The following is a 17,713-nucleotide window of genomic DNA, read 5'->3' as shown; positions in this document are numbered from 1 at the left end:
CTTTTTCAGTGATCCAGTGGCTGTTGGCAATTTGATCTCTGGTTCCTCTGCCTTTTCTAAATCCAGCTTGAACATCTGGAAGTTCACAGTTCATGTACTGTTGAGACCTGGCTTGGAGAATTTTGAGCATTGCTTTGCTAGCGTGTGAGATGAGGGCAATTGTGCGGTAGTTTAAACATTTTTTGTCATTGCCTTTCTTTGGGATTAGAATGAAAACTGAGCTTTTCCAGTCCTGTTGCCACTGCTGAGTTTTCCAAATTTGCTGACATATTGAGTGCAGCATTTTCACAGCATCATCTTTTAGGGTTTAAAATAGCTCAACTGGAATTCCATCACCTTCACTAGCTTTGTTTATAGTGATGCTTCCTAAGGCTTACTTGACTTTGAATTCCAGGATGTCTGGCTCTAGATGAGCGATCACACCATCGTAATTATCTTGGTCGTGAAGATCTTTTTTGTACAGTTCTTCTGTGTATTCTTGCTACCTCTTCTTAATGTCTTCTGCTTCTGTTAGGTCCATACCATTTCTGTCCTTTATTGAGCCCATCTTTGCATGAAAGTTTCCCTTGGTATCTCTAGTTTTCTTGAATTGATCTCTAGTCTTTCCCATTCTATTGTTTTCCTTTATTTCTTTGCATTGATCACTGAGGAAGACCTTCTTATCTCTCCTTGCTGTTCTTTGGAACTCTGAATTCAGATGGGTATATCTTTCCTTTTCTCCTTTGCCTTTAGCTTCAATAGTTGGAGCCTATTCTGCTCCACTCTGTTCTGGCATGTTTAGAAGAGGAGAGAGGGTGTCCTTTATTCTTGATTGCTACAAGTGAAAGTGAAGTCACTCAGTTGTATCCCACTCTTCGTGACCCCATGGACTGTAGCCTACCAGGCTCCTCCGTTCATGGGATTTTCCAGGCAAGAGTACTGCAGTGGGTTGCCATCTCCTTCTCCAGGGGATCTTCCTGACCCAGGGATCAAATCCAGTCTCCTACATTGTAGGCCGATGCTTTACCATCTGAGCCACAGGAAAGTCCTAAATTTGATTCCTAAAACTATACTTAAACTTATACTTATGCATAATAAGTTTTACATGACTTCCTCACAAATAAAAGATATTTTGTTATGAAAAACAACAACAGCAAGAAGAAGAACTAGACTTTTGGACTCTGGGAGAAGGCGAGGGTGGGATGATTTGAGAGAATAGGATTAAAATATGTATATTACTATATGTGAAATAGATCGCCAGTCCAGGTTCGATACATGAGACAGGATGCTCAGGGCTGGTGCACTGGGATGACCCTGAGGGATGGGATGGGGAGGGAGGTTCAGGATGGGGAACACATGTACACCCATGGCTGACTCATGTCACTGTATGGCAAAAACCACTGCAATATTGTAAAGTAATTAGCCTCCAATTAAAATAAATAAATTTTAAAAAAAAGAACTAGAGTAGACAACCCTGCCGTGGTTTGATTGACAGGTGATTAGCACCTTCCCCCCTCCTCCTCCTTTTCGTCTGCTCCCTCCTCCCCTTCAGCTCCTTCCTCCACCTCCTCTCCTCCACTCCATCCCTGTCCAGTGTGGCCTCTGCTGCCTTCCTTCGAAATACTTCCCCTTCCTCTCCTTTTGATTGCAATGAGTTATTCCAAAGATGCTCTGATGGTCTCGTGAGAGACCTCATTTTTTTCTCTTATTATGTTTGCAGCCTTAACCCTTTCTGACATCCTTGCCCGTATCTGCTTCCTAGACAAGGAATCTCACCGTGGACGGGCACTTTGGCGCATGGTCTCCGTGGATGCCCTGCACGCACACGGACGGCAGCGCCGTGGGATCCTGCCTCTGCCGCACCCGCTCCTGTGACAGCCCGGCCCCGCAGTGTGGCGGCTGGCAGTGCCAGGGCCCCCGCATGGAGATCGCAAACTGCTCCAGGTGCGTCCCTCCTGACGCTTGGGCTTAAACGCAGGTGTAAACCCAGCTTGTCCAGGCATTTGGGAGATCACTTCTGATACATGCCTTCCCTCTTCAAGAGAAAGGTCACAAAAAGATAGAGACATTGACCACTTAAAAATGACATGATCTGTGGGAGGAGATTTTAAATTAAAAATCTAATTTGCAATACACTTATATACGTATGTATCCTGTACATAGATTTGTATAACTGAATTGCTGTGCTATATAACTAAAACTAACATGATATTGTAAATCAACTATAACTCAACTTAAAAAATTACATATCAGATTCTAAGCCTCTTTATATGTTTAGGTAAATCTAAAGCTATCCATGTGTTCATTGTTAGATTGGGAAAAGTGTTTCAAGTATGCAAAATGTTAGAAGGAAAAGCATACAGTTTCTGAATGTTAAATTAGACTCTGCTCATCAATTTTTTAAATGCAAAGGTGACTATCAAATCTCTATGGCATTTAAATTCCATTCACACATTCAAATAGTGATGTAACAGAAATATCTGCAACATTTGAAGCTTTTGGTGAAAAGAGAATTCAATGACAACTTGCAATATATGAAGGGTATCTAGTTTATCACCATTCTTTTAGAGGGCATCCAAAAACCACACTGTCCAAGTATAAACATTGTAATTGGCCGCTGGCCCATTGCAGGTACCTGTGTGGACATGGGAGCTTTAGTTGTTACCCTAGACCAGCCCTTTACACATTCAGGAATATTGACTCTAGGGGCCATTTCTGAAACTTCCAAAGCTATCCTACACTGGTGCTTACACTCAGGTGCTTCTTAAAGTGCATATTTCAATATCTAAACACTCGATCATGTCTGACTCTTTGTGACCCCATGGACTGTAGCCCACCAGGCTCCTGCATCCATGGGATTTTCCAGACAAGAATACTGGAGTGGGTTGCCATTTCCCTCTCCAGGGGATCTTCCTGACTCAGGGATCAAACCCACATCTCCTGCTTTGGCAGACAGATTCTTTACCACTGTGCCCTCTGGGAAGCCCCTCTAAAAGTGCATGTGGCTTTCCAAATCCACATGAGAGTGTCACTTACTGGTACATGAGCTATTAGTGATAATTTTTGGTTGGCGACTTAAGGGGAATCCAAGAACGCATGAGTTGATACACTGTGCCTGCATCTCTGTCCTTGCCTGACTCGGGGGTCGTGTCTATCATGGTAACGGAAGAGGATGCTCAGCTGCCAGGAGCATCCCATCTGCTTAATGGGGGTCTCTCATGAGTGCACATTTCAGCGTGACCAAGGGAGAGGAAGCTAGGACTCTGTCACTGGCAAAAACAGGCCATGTTGCGGTTTTATGGGTGTCACCAGATTTGATCTTCATCCTTTTGAACCACCTCACTGCAGGGTCAGGAGGGAGGAAACATAGCACTCACTCACTTCTACCACTGGGAGCCCCTGGTGCTGTCAAAGGAAAGAGACAGTTGAGAGAGGCCAAGTGAACAAGGCCAGTTCACGGCAAATACTTGGTTTTCCAGCAGCAAGGGCTTATTAGTTTACATATTCCTTTGAAGTTATCTGCCAAAACTGTGGTAATTGGCCATCAGAGATTGTTTTTAATGCCCTTTATCACTTGTTTATGTTGGCCTCAGTTTTGTTGGCAGCAGAAAAGTGGAAACCACCTAACTTGCAAACTGATTTTGTTTTTTGACTCAGCCACTGATGTCAAGTACTTCCTCAATTAGTGCAAAGTACATCAGAAAGCCTCTACAAAGACTGATCTAATGACTCTAAGTTAAACCCGTTCTTCATTTATCATTGTTATTGTTTAACTTAATATACTCAGAAAGTGTTGGGGAATTCAAAATATTGTTAATTCAATACATTTGGCAAATATAATATCTTTGATTAAATGCTCTCATATCACATCATTTAAATTTGTCATTATCTTGGAGCTACAGATTAAGAGCATTCAATTTATGCAAATAAATCTACAGTATAAGGTAATTAGCTAAGCCAGACTCTATTATCAAACTGGGACCAACTCAGACTTCCTATCAATCATGAAAATCTGGTTTAATTTTATAATTAAAGTGAACACATGACTGTCTACACCCCTTCTGAATTCTAATTCTTTGGGAAGGAGGAAGGAATGGAGAGACAAAACTCGAACTAGCTCAGTAGTAAGGTAGAATGTCAAGGAAGGCTTGGAGCTTTGACAGAGTTTTTGTCATCTAAATAAGTCTGCAGCATCCAATGATGGCTACTACTAATACTAAGTCACTTCAGTCGTGTCCGACTCTGTGTGACCCCATAGACGGAAGCCCACCAGGCTCCCCTGTCCCTGGGATTCTCCAGGCAAGAACACTAGAGTGGGTTGCCATTTCCTTCTCCAATGTGTGAAAGTGAAAGTGAAGTCGCTCAGTCGTGTCCGACCCTTAGCAACCCCATGGACTGCAGCCTACCAGGCTCCTCCATCCATGGGATTCTCCAGGCAAGAGTACTGGAGTGGCTTGCCATTGCCTTCTCCGAATGATGGCTACATATACCTTTTTTAATGGGACTTTTTTCCTAGGAGCAAAACCTGCATCTGTCCTGGTTGGTCAGGACGACCACTCTGACAGTGAGGTTGTGGGCAGGAAGTATGGAGAGGGTTCTGAGCATCTCCGGGGGGATGAGGAGAAGGCAGGAAGCTGGATGTGCTGTGCTGCAGGCCCCATAAAGACCGCAGCTGGTCACAAGGGGAGCTCTGTAGCTGCAGGACCCTGATGGTGTTAGATTCTCTCACCTGAGAGTTATAACCGCCAATACCCTCAGCATCTGGAGAAAGGCAGACAGACCAGAGTCTACAACTATGCGCTCTGACAGTAGCCGGGAGACAGAAGCCAAGTCTTTAATCACAAAGCTCTGCTCTGCGTTCCAAACGGTCTTCCCAGGTGGCTCCAGTGGTGAAGAACCCACCTGCCAGTACTGGAGACGTGAGAGACACAGGTTCGATCCCTGGGTCAGGAAGATGCCCTGGAGGAGGGCATGGCAACCCACTCCAGTGTTCTTGCCTGGAGAGTCCCCATGGACAGAGAAGCCTGGCGGGCTACAGTCCATGAGGTCACAAAGAGTCAGAGAGGACTGAAATAACTTAGCAGGAATGCTCAGAACACCCCAACGCAGCTAATAGCCGCTGCTGAGCAACTTGGAGGTGGCTCACACAGTGTGAGCCATGAGTAGGTTTTCTGTCGTCCGTATATTGTTTCGTTGTTGGCTCATTTTTTTTTTACAACCGTACTCACTTTTCTCCTCCCTTCCCCGCACCATGCATAGTGCTGTGGCCACAGTAAAATGTTCCTTTTTTTTTTTTTAACGAGTATAGTTGCTTTGCAGTGTTATATTAGTTTCTACTTGTACAGCAAAGTGCATCAGTTTGACGTATACAGATATCTTCTCTGTTTTGGATTTCCTTCCCATTTAGGTCACCACAGAGCATCAAGTAGAGTCCCCTGTGCTGTACAGTAGGTTCTCATCAGTTATCTGTTTTATGCATAGCATCACCGGGTTCCATTCCTGGGTTGAGAATATCCCCTGGAGGAGGGAATGGCAACCCACTCAAGTATTCTTGCCTGGAAAATCCCCTGGACAGAAGAGCCTCGTGGGTTATAATCAAAGGGTTCATAAAGGGTCAGACATGATGGAGGATCACAGATACACACACAAGATCAACAGTGTGCAGGTGGCAATCCCAGTCTCCCAATCAATGTTATATTTGAAACAAACACCAGGAAACTTCAAACTAACACAACATTGTGAATCATCCATACTGCAAAAAAAGATATAAAAAATTCAAAAAGCAAGAAGCACCAGGAAAGCTTCTCAGATCAGTGTCCACACTCACCCTCCTCACTTATTGTAGGACTCTTTTCTTAAGTGTTGTCTTCTTTCTAAGAGTCAATTTAGAATGCAGAAACCTCTGGGCAAGTTGTCTGTGACATCACTCACACTGACAATCGTGTTGGGGGACCACACTGTATGGCCACCCAGGGCCTGAGGACACTGCCTGCCCAAGAAGGGAAGGGCAGTCAGATAAGGAAAGGCAGGGTGCAAGGGCAGAATTTGCCCTCTGCTCACCATCTCCGTAGGCCAGCTCAGATGCTCCACACAGTCTACAGAGATTAGATTATTTGTGTTATTTCAGAAAACAAGAGCATATCAACATTGCATTATATGTTGTGTTATTTCTATAAAACTAAGGTGGTTTCCACAGATGCCGGGCAGAAACTTCATAAAAGCTATAGAACTGTTATTGTTGGAAGGCTGCAGTCAATGAGGAGTACTTTCTTTTATATTGTTTAATGGAAAAAAAGGACTATCACAGTCATTCTTGTGACTTTATTGATGCCTGCTCAGCTCTGGCTCTAGTTTTGGAATGCCATTCACTAAAAGGAGCTGTGATGCAAATAGTTATTTTCAGACTAAAAATCAAATATTAGTAAACAAGCCTGTCTCAGTGATGTTTTAAAGGCATTAAATGGATTGTTTCAGACTGACTTATTCAAAAAATGATCCATCTGCTGATATATGCTGACTTAATGCTACTCCGGGCTTCCTTGGTGGCTCAGTTGGTAAAGAATCTGCCAGCAATGCAGGAGACCTAAGTTCGATCCCTGCGTCAGGAATATCCCCTAGAGGAGGGCATAGCAACCCACTCCAGTATTCGTGCCTGGAGAATTCCATGGACAGAGGAGCCTGGTGGGCTACAGTCCATGTGATCACAAAGAGTCAGATGCAACTGACTAACACTTTCACTTTCAATGCTGCTCCTTTGGTTGCCTGCTGCTACGGCTGCCTCTAAGGAGCACTTTTAGGTGTGCAAACCCAGCTCCATAGAATAGTCACATATGTGGACAGTGCACTTATTATTTTCCTAATGTACTATATTCCTATTATTTAAAATACCTACTGCCCTGTATACAACAGGTTCCATAGATTGCGAGTAGATTACGTCATAAAGAAATTATAAATATTTCTTTTTATTTATGTTGAAATTTATGTTTATTTCTATTTTTATGTTTCTTTTATATATGTTTTCATGTTATTTATGTTGAAATTACATTATTTGGATACTTTTTAAAATTGTGCGAGGAATGATATGTAAGATACTAATTACTTGTAGAAACAGCTTCAGAAATCTGTCTTATTTTGTGTTCAGTTCAGTCGCTCAGTCGTGTCCGACTCTCAGCGACCCCATGAATCACAGCACGCCAGGCCTCCCTGTCCATCACCAACTCCCGGAGTACACTCAAACTCATGTCCACAGAGTCGGTGATGCCATCCAGCCATCTCATTCTTGGTCGTCCCCTTCTCCTCCCACCCCCAACATTTCCCAGCATCAGACTCTTTTCCAGTGAGTCAACTCGTCGCATGAGGTGGCCAAAGTATTGCAGTTTCAGCTTTAGCATCAGTCCCTCCAATGAACACCCAGGATTGATCTCCTTTAGAATGGACTGGTTGGATCTCCTTGCAGTATAAGGGACTCCCAAGAGTCTTCTCCAACACCACAGTTCAAAAGCATCGATTCTTCTGCGATCAGCTTTCTTCACAGTCCAACTCTCACTTTGGTTAAATTATTATGAAGCAGCTTTGTTATATCATACATCGAGGTATCACTTTATTTTGATTTTGATTATTTTTAAGTTTCAAAAAATAAAGTAGGGAAATATGAAATATACTAAGAATTTTCTCGAGGAGCTTTCATTTGAAATTGTGTTAGAAATTCCATATGTAGTGTGCTATTTATACCTTGAGCTTCAGTGGTATAGCTGTGCACCTGCATGCTTTTAAAGGAATGTATAAAGTAAAATAAGAATTAGTTCAGAGGAAATAGAAATACTATAGATAAGAGTAACAGCTATTTAGAAATGTATATGCGAATAGAGAAATAGAGAAAAAATTCTACATGCAGTTAACTATATGGGAGTTTGGACTCTGGTTTTAACATATATTTTATTAATAATACTTAAGTTTTTAAAAAATTCCTATAGTTTATTTTTAAATAGCAGGAACAAACTGATAAGGGAGATATTTAAATTATAAGTATTCTATAAGCAGACATTTTAAGGAAAAAAAATACAAATATTAAACAAAAAATTTTCTCTGGCTGTTAGTAGCAGTTTATTGTATAACCCACTTTTATAAAAGTGTTTTTTATTTTATATTTTAATATATCTGCCTTATTTTATACCTGTATAAAGTAACATAAATAAAGATATACACAATTGGCACTTCCTATTTATATTCTGCTGCTGCTAAGTCACTTCAGTGGTGTCCAACTCTGTGTGACCCCATAGACGGCAGATTCTCCAGGCAAGAACACTGGAGTGGGTTGCCAAATACTGTATATCTTTGTCAGATTATTAGACAATAGCCAAGAATCTGAATTTAAAATATCCTTTCTTCATTTTTAATAAAACTTGTTTTATAACTTTGGACATTATGGTACACTTTATCAATACGAATGCCATCAAGAGAGTTACTGATTGTCACTGCCATTAATAGATTTTAAAGGAAACATTTAGATGATTATTTGATTCAATGTGCCCTTTTCATAGATTATAACTGATACAGTACAAATCAAATAAAATCATAAAGGCCAAAGGTTCAGGGATTCATCTCTAATTGCTTTTCAAAAAACAAAAATAGCATTATTTTTCATTAGCTTAACGTTTTCACCACTAAGCTTTCTTGTTTCTAATTAGCCCGTTTTTAAGTTATTTGCAAGTACATGTAAAACTTGACTCTCAAGCTTTCTTTTTTGACTGGAAAATCAGGTTCGGGGGTGGGGACAGACTTCATAGTAACTGCGGTTCCCGAGACAGTGCATTGCATTGATTCCCGAGACAGTGCATTGCATTGATTCCCAGGGCTCCTTGCTCCCACGGCCTTCGCAGCCCGCCGTCAGTGGTCCCCGTGGGGGAACCCCCGTGTGACCTTGGGTGCAGATAGAGGTTGGGCCTCGCACAGTTGACCCCAGTGACCCTGTTGCTTCTTCCCCAGGAACGGAGGCTGGACCCCCTGGACCTCGTGGTCCCCCTGCAGCACTACATGTGGGATCGGCTTCCAGGTGCGGCAGCGGTCCTGCAGCAACCCCACCCCGCGGCACGGGGGCCGGGTGTGCGTGGGGCAGAACCGCGAGGAGAGGTGGGTACCGACCTCCGTGCCTCCGGCTCGCTACCCTCCCGCTTCCTGCCATCCCGGTGCGGTCGGTTTCCCTGCGGTTTCAGTTTCTGGATCCAGCTCAGCTTGTCTGTGGCCTCCTTTTCTGTTGAGCCGAATGAACCTCCTCTTTTCTTTCATCCTTTAATTTCGGCCAAAGCTTGGGGTGGACAGCATCACTGGGCGGGGGCGCCGTGGAGCCTGCAGGGTTCGCTCAGCACAGCGGCTCTTGAGGGATGGGAGATACAGGGACAGCGGGCATCTCTGTGCTGGGCTCCCCGGAGACGAGGCAAGTGAGTCTGCTGGGGAATGCCTGCTCTTATTAAAATTCCACTAGACTGGTCTCACACCTCCAGTTCCAGATAGGGCCTGAGCTGGTCCTGGGTCCAGATGGTGTTGATCAGAAGAGGTAAGTTTTCCATCACGACTGAATTAAGCCCTGGCATCAGGTGAGAGCCATAGTCAGTATTTTGATTAAAATTACGACACACGTGTCTATCAACAGGACCCCTCAGTGAGCCGCAGGACGGCCCAGAGTCGGGGTTCCTTTTCCATGTGTATTTCAAGCTTTCAGCACCTCCCCAGGACATTTCAGTTCAGTCTCGCGTTTAACAACTTGTTGCTCTTTGTAGACTCAAACATTTGGTTTCGGCCTTATAAATCTGCAGTTGTGATAACTGGCTCTTCCTTCCATATTTAAAGTACATCCTCGTTTATAGTTATTGGGAGAAAATCCAGGTAGGTGAAATTTCACATCACCTTTGTGAGTCTTAACTCTCCACACTCACCTCAGTTTATGTTCTTGGTCCATGAGAAGCAAATTGGCTTTCATTACTTTTTAATTAAATTGTAGTAAGACTTGTATCCTGTGAAATGACTTCAGTGAGCACCTCGTAAAAATACCTATGCAGTTATTGGCTTATGTGATTAATATTTATATAGACAAAGCCAACAGGCTTAGTGGGTAGGTAATTCTCCACCAGATATTTATTACAACCTGAAATTAACTGGAGAGAATCATTTTTTTTCTCTCTTCATTGTGTTCCTAAATCACCAATTAAGATTGCATTCTTTTGATTCAGAGAAAAATGAAGGATGATTTTTACAAGGCAAAGTTGGTTGTTTTTGAAGTAGTACCCTGTGACAGTCTAACACAAGCCTGTCATTTCCAATCTGACACCAGTTGATAAGTAGGAAGTCGATTATGGGAAAGATGTCTTCCAGCATTAGAAGGTTTTAAATTGGCTTGAAGTTTCAAATGCTGTATGTTGTCACATAATAGAGCCCATTCAAGCAAAGTGACCTCTATCCACCCCTAGAATCACAGCACTTCCACAAACCTCACACCTGTTATCACCTTTCCCAAGCTGAGCACACAGGAATGAAGAAGCTGGTTAATTGTGTGGTTAATATCTATATATGTTCTGTATCCATTTACAAGTGTTCCTAAAGCTTCATTTTCAGAAAAAGATCAGGATGGTTAATGTGTTTGGGGAACTTTCTTTTAAAGTGTTCTTATTTTACAGAAAAAACACTTTTGGACTAGATGAATATTTGCTTGAGGAGGGAACTTGGACTAAATAATAGACATGTGGATGATAAGAACAGGGCCTGTATCCCCAGGGAATCTCCCTTGGAAACAGCCTTTCTTAGGGGGTGATTGAGAAGTTAATGAAAGCTAGAAAAAACAAATGCATGGCATCTCTTTCTTGGCCTTCTCTAGCAAAGAGTTCTTAGTGTCTTTGTCATGTTATGTGGGAAGTCTCTCCACCTAAGTAATATAAAGAAATACCATCCTGATTTTGACAAAAGAGATATTTGAGAACTAAACTCAAGATTAAAGGAGATCCTGATCTTCATGGGAAGGTATGAAAGAACAAGGGCTAGACATATACACTCATTAATAAAGTCACATCATGCTTATTTAAACACCATCAAACCTAAAAATGAGATACGATGAGATGAGATGGTTGCATGGAATCACTGATGCAATGGACATGAACTTGGGCAACCTCTGGGAAATGGTGAGGGACAGGGAAGCCTGGCATGCTGCAGTCCATGGGGTCACATAGTCAGACATGACTTGGTAACTGAACAACAAACCTAAAAAACTCCTGAGTGGCCACAAATGAATAAATTGAGTCTCCCGGTAAGGTCCCTAAATTAATGCGAAGATTTTAGTGAGTGGCTTTTTATTTGTGACAAAATCTCCAATATGTGAAAAATTCAGTGAGAACATTATTGCAACAGAAATCTCAAAAACGATCACATCGATTTTTGTCTAAATAATGGATAAAGAAAATATCCAATTTCTATTCTAGATGTACTTGAAAAGGCATGGGCATTTGTTTCTCTGTTCCAAAATTTCCTGGAAAATTATTTTCTTGAGTAGTAGAAACTGAGTAGAAGTTTTGATTCCCAGAGAGGCTACCCACAAAGATGAAGCGGTGGACCCCTGTGTAAATATTACTGAAATGCGAATATCCTTGTCTGTGTTCACTTTCTCCTGCTGTGCAACAACAGTTCTACAAACTTACTGACTTAAAACAACAAACATGTATCACCTTCCGTCTCAGTGGACTAGGAGTTCTGATAGGATTCACCCGGGCTCTCTGCTCGGCCAGCACTGCGGGCTCATCTGAGGCTCACGTGGGGGAGGATTCACCTCCAAGCCCACGTGGCCGTTGTTGGCCTTCATTTCCATCAAACTGGGGACTTTGGTTGCTCACCCACTGTCAGTCTGAAACTGTCCTCAGTTCTTTGACAAACAAGCCTTCCCAACGTGGTCACTTGCTTCCTCACATCCAGCAAGGAAGAGAATCTCCTTACCAAATGAACATTACTGTCTTATGTAATGTCATCACAAAGGTGACATACCCACACCTTGCCATAGTTATTGGTTGAAAGAAAGTCACAGACCTAGTGCTCAATCAAGAGGAAAGACATGTACATCATACATAAACGTATGCATTGCACAGGATGTACACATCAAGAGGCAGGAATTGTTGGGCTCACCGTAGAGTTTATCTGCCATTAATGATAAACTGTCCCTATCACATACAACATGCAATGCACCCCATCTCCAGTTTCCACCCAGTTTTATACCATTCAGTCATTTCCCCAAATCTGGAACCTTACTCAAATCAGACCCAAAGTGAATGAGTCTCCCTGGCTGTAGTTCATTTCAGCCTGTCCATCTTAAACTGTGAGACAAGTCATCTGGCCACCAAAACACTTAGCAGACACATGGTGGGGCAGGCAGAGGATGACAGCTACAGTTGCTTCTCTTCAAAAAGGGGGAAATGGAAGGTACAAAGAAATTTCCATAAAAATTCTGAGATCTATGCAGATAAGTGTATGGAGTTGCTTGATGAATTTGCAAAGCTTGGGCATAATCCTCCACAGTTCTTAGCTCTGCTCTCATGTCTGTTCCCTGCTTGACCCTTCCTTTTCCATGAAAGGTAGCATGTGCCTGCAGCTGGTGAGTTTAATGAGCCTGCTTCCTGTCAGTGGAAGTTTGGGTTTCCAACAGCCTCATTTCATCTGTACTTTCTCCATATATTCAGTCTCAGCTGGTGATCTTTTTGCTGAAGTCAACTTCAGAAGTCTGCCATGAATTTCCTTGGGCTTTGCTCCACTAAACAGTCTACACCCACAGATTTCTTTGAGACAGCCCTTCTCTACCTGGGGCTTCTTCTAAGACGGCTGAGGAACAACACCCTCCAGCTTTCTTGTGATTGAGAGGATCTGCGACTCTTGCTCTTGAACTTCTGAAAGGACTCCTTGTGGGACTGAACACTACTCTGATCTTTTGACACTCCTGAGGTTTTAACAAAAGGTTGTACTTTCACAACTTCAGTTTTTTACTCTTTGCCAGCCTTTCCTGGTGGTTCTCAGAAGCTGCCTCTTCATTTTAGTATCTTTTGCCATCATGAGAGGCCAAGAATTTGCTTTCTGTTTAATATGATTTCCCTCAATTTATTTTTCTGCTGCCCCAATGGTAATACAGGTAAAGAATCTACCTACAGTGCAAGAGACATAGAAGACGCGGGTTTGCTCCCTGAGTCAGAAAGAATTCCTGGAGAGGGAAATGGCAACCCACTCCAGTATTCTTGCCTGGAGAATCCCATGAACAGAGGAGCCTAGCAGCTGCAGTCCGTGGGGTCACAAGGAGTTGGACACTACTGAAGAGACTGAACATGCATGCACATATATATGTACACACACACACACACACATATTTATAACATATATATGTACACACATATATTTATAACATATATGTATACCCACACACACACAGACACATATATTTATAACATATATATGTACACCCACACACACAGGCACACACAGACACATATATTTATAATATATATATGTACACCCACCCACACACACACAGACACATATATTTATAACATAAAGGGAAGGGAAGTCGCTCAGTCATGTCCGACTCTTTGCAACCCCATGGGCTGTACCCTACCAGGCTCCTCCATCCATGGAATTTTCTAGGCAAAAATACTGGAGTGGTTGCCATTTCCTTCTCTAGGGGATCTTCCTGACCCAGGGATCGAACTTGGGTCTCCTGCATTGCAGGCAGTCACTTTACCATCTAAGCCACCAGGGAAGCCCATAACATAAAATTGCCATTTAACCATTTTTAAGTGTTTGACTTCGGAGAAGGCAATGGCAAGCCACTCCAGTGCTATTGCCTAGAAAATCCCATGGATGGAAGAGCCTGGTAGGCTGCAGTCCATGGGGTCGCTAAGGGTCGGACATGACTAAGCGACTTCGCTTTCACTTTTCACTTTCACACATTGGAGAAGGAAATGGCAACCCACTCCGGTGTTCTTGCCTGGAGAATCCCAGGGACGGGGGAGCCTGGTGGGCTTCCGTCTGTGGGGTCACACAGAGTCGGACACGACTGAAGTGACTTGGCAGCAGCAAGTGTTTGACTTAGTAGCATTATTAGCTTTAAGTATTGTGCAACCATAACACCATTTCCAAAACTTCTGCATCCCCCGAAACAAGAACTCTGGAACCAATAGTTGATAAATCTGCCTATTAGAAGATTTCAGTAAGTACTGAATAAGTAGAATCATATAATCTTTTCTAGTTTGTACCTCACTTTTTTCACTTAGCATATCATTTACAAAGTTCATCTTGTAGCATGTATCAGAACTTCATTACATTTCAGGCTGAATAATATTCTTCTGTAATATTATACTAACAGTTTATTCAAAGGGATTAATTTTCTCTACCATGATTCTCAAAATTCTACTTGCTTCTACTAAGTTTCTAGTCCTGAAGTTTCTTTGATATTTTTAGATATTTCTTAAAGTAACACCATGTGTCTAAGTATCAAGATCTGTTCTAGTTGTCATTCATAAAAATATTGCCTCAGAGTTAGCTGACTAAAACACCACATGCTTTATTGGCTCACAGTGTCTCTGGGGTCGTGGCCTGGACCGAGCTTAGCTGGACCCTTTGCTTCAGCGTCACTCAAGGGAGCACCAAGGCATAGACTGTGGCCATGGTCTCATCTGAGGCTCCTTTGGCAAGAAGGGGGTCTGATTCCTAGATTGCTCCTGTGTTGTTGGACTGAAGCTGTTTTCCAGAAACTTCTCTGCATTCATTGCCTCTGGGACTTTCCCATCTAATTTCTTACTTCTTCGGAGCCAGCAAGAGAAGGAACGTCTTGAAAGAAGGACATTACAGGGTTAGGTAGCATATCACGGAAATGACGATCTGTCGTCTTTGCCATATTCTGTTGATTAGAAGCAAGTCGTAGGTCCCACCCACCCAGAGTGGGAAGGAATTACACAAGATGTGAATTCCAGGAAGTGAGGCTCACGGAGACCACACTAGAGTCTTTGAGTTGTGTTATCAAAGTAAAGAGACCCAGCCACCAATCGGGGTTTATGATCCGATTTTCCTATCTGCCCAGGCAAGTCTTCTTAACCCTGTGATGAGCCAAAGTGATGCTCTTTGCAAGTCATTAGCACTAGTCTTTCTTAATGGTTCCCTTAGCTTCTTCTTGGGGAAAAAAATAATATTGTGAAGAACTCAATACTTGTACAGTTTCTCTGGTGCCATGAAGATTCCATTCTCCCAGTGTGGCTCAGAAAAGCAACAATCACTTAAGGGTAAATCAAGGACAAAACAGTTCTCACAGGGCTCTGATTGGTTCAGGCTAACGGGTTTCATGAGAAACCAACGTGGGTGGAACCAGAACAGAACACAATTTGTAGCGTGAAGAAATAGGACAAGGGAACATGATACGGTATTGAAAATCTAGTCCACGCGGGATTATGAAAGGCAATTCTCTTCACAGAGACTGGGTCTGTAGAAAAATGGATAATTTATAGAGAAATAGCGCCAGGCTATTAATTCATTCTGAAATGCAAAATGAGAATGAGCAGTCATGGGCAAAATGAAAATCTTAATTTTTAATGCATCGTGAAATGCATCTGTGACTGTCAGTGCTCTACGAGGCTGGAGGCCTGGGAGAGCCAATAAGAGCTCAGAACTGTCCAGCTTGTCCTTCGGTAAAAGCCAGCCGTGTATAAAGGGCTCAGTAATGAAGAGCAAATGGCTGATATACTGTGTATCTATTTTATCCATAAATTAATAAAAATCCTTGCACACCCAGAGTCACCGAGGTAACTAAGTTGGTGTGTGCTCAGTCGCTCAGTTGTGTCTGACTCTTTGCGACCCTGCGGACTGCAGGCCGCCAGGCTCCTCTGTCCATGGGATCGTCCAGGCAAGAAGACTGGAGCGGGTTAGATGCCCATTGTTGTTCATAACCAAGAAAGACATCGGAGGCCCAGTCCGTAGTTTAACAAGAGGTACGTCTCTCTGGCACGTTTTCGCTAAATGAGGGAGTAAGAAGGGCAGACGGCCAGAGCTCTCTTGACATCGCAGAGAATCCAGAGCTAGGAGCTTGTAAGGGCTCGGCCTCTGAGCAGACTCCCCCAGCGTGAATTTTTGAGTGAAACCTAGGCATAAATGACAGACTAGCCCGGCAATTTCTAGTTCTCTCTGACCTCCCTTGCAGAGGACACCAGTTACATTATCTGTTGTGCCTTTTGTCATGGAACTATTATAGAAGAAGAAAGATAATAAGGAAAGCACATTATTGACCACCTTAAAATGCAGCCAGGGACATAATTTATAACACAGATAGAAAGTTCTAGGCAACATGCTGTTATCAGGCTGTCCTGCGGCAGACTTTCAGCTATAACAACACACTGAGTGTGTTCAGAGGGGAGCATGATATAGACAGAGATGAGAAAGGATACGTGCATTCTGATTGACTTCCTTTTGCTAAGTGGTAGCTCCGTTGCTGTGTTTTGTATTAAAAGGTCAAGGGTTTTTATGACTCCTATGAATAAGATTTTCCTTTGCCTGCTCTACTCTTAATGTGGGTTTGTTTTTGGTTTAGAAAGCTGAAGTTAGTGTCAAGGAGTCAAGGAATTCCAGACCCTTTAAATGTTGGCAACATCACTTTGGAAACTGGGGGTGGTCTTCTGTCCACATTGAGAAAGGCCCCACATGGATATTTTTAATTTACTGCTAAGAATTCTGATGTTTTGAGTATTCTTGACTTACTTCTTCCAAATGTCTTCTTAAAACAAATGGCAGGTTCCTCGTAGAACAATCACCGCACCGACATGGGTGTTAGTAGTCACTAAGGAGTCAGGATGCTTTGCTTTATGTCTTGTAACTGCATATTTGCAAAGGTCTGGTGCTTTTCGTCTACTATATCCTCAGTTTAGTTTTCAAGGTCATATTGTCTTAATTAGAAGCCTCCTTCCCCTTCCCTCCCACATGTAAGACTGTGCAGCATCCCAAGCTGTGAGACTCAGGGCCCTTGAAGACTGTCTTATGAAGAAGAGTGAGAACTCTTTAGTTTCACTGGCTACTGTTTCATGAGAAGATTTAGAGACGAAACCATTTTCCCAATTAGTCCCTGACTCTCCATCTGCTGTGAAATATCAGCCCTCTCTCCCTAGAAGTAAGCACGCCACCCACTATCATTGGAGAGGCTGACTTGGTTGGACACACCTGAGATGGGAAGCTCCTTTGATGAAGAAGAATAGCATCTTCTTACCTGTGAGCCGTAAACCCGTGCATTGCCAGCTTGTTTCCTTCTTATTGTTTGTTTCTCTCACTTCATTTTGTCTCACTTGTAGTATGAAAGACTGAGGAGAAATTTGATATATATCTAAGGCCAAGCATGGCTTCCTATATTTGGCTAAGAATTGGTAATGTGACTATACACACAGACGTATAGTCAGTCACTAAAACAAATAGACTAGTTGTCAACAGTAATTCACCTCTTTTTGGACAACAGGTGCTCATCGAAATTAAGGCTGCTGGACATCATTCTGGGAGAGTCTACAAATAAATTTAAAAATACAATAACCTAGGCAGTGTGTGGCTGGAAGCTTCACACTAAAATTAGACTAACTGTCCTATAGGGTATGTTACTAGGATTACAGGCCTTACTTGATTCAAGGATGAGAAATGAATCGCAAATACAATTTGCTGACTTTATATTCATGACCTACCTTATCTTTCCGTG

At 42.7% G+C, this 17,713-nt stretch overlaps 1 protein-coding gene across 1 annotated transcript in view; it reads left to right on the top strand.

Annotated features, from left to right (window-relative positions):
- SEMA5A (semaphorin 5A) overlaps positions 1–17,713 on the top strand; it is a 569,574-nt gene that overhangs the window by 476,255 nt on the left and 75,606 nt on the right. The window contains exons 14-15 of the mRNA XM_055422270.2: positions 1,742–1,923; positions 8,965–9,108. Of these exons, the coding sequence (XP_055278245.2) occupies positions 1,742–1,923; positions 8,965–9,108 (326 nt within the window). The remainder of the gene's footprint in view (positions 1–1,741; positions 1,924–8,964; positions 9,109–17,713) is intronic.

This window comes from Moschus berezovskii, chromosome 18, assembly GCF_049115385.1.
Source record: "Moschus berezovskii isolate FMDL1 chromosome 18, NW_MosBer_1.0, whole genome shotgun sequence".
Classification (NCBI taxonomy): domain Eukaryota; kingdom Metazoa; phylum Chordata; class Mammalia; order Artiodactyla; family Moschidae; genus Moschus; species Moschus berezovskii.
Note: the sequence above shows the minus strand (reverse complement) of the source record. Positions and strands in the feature narration are given on the sequence as shown.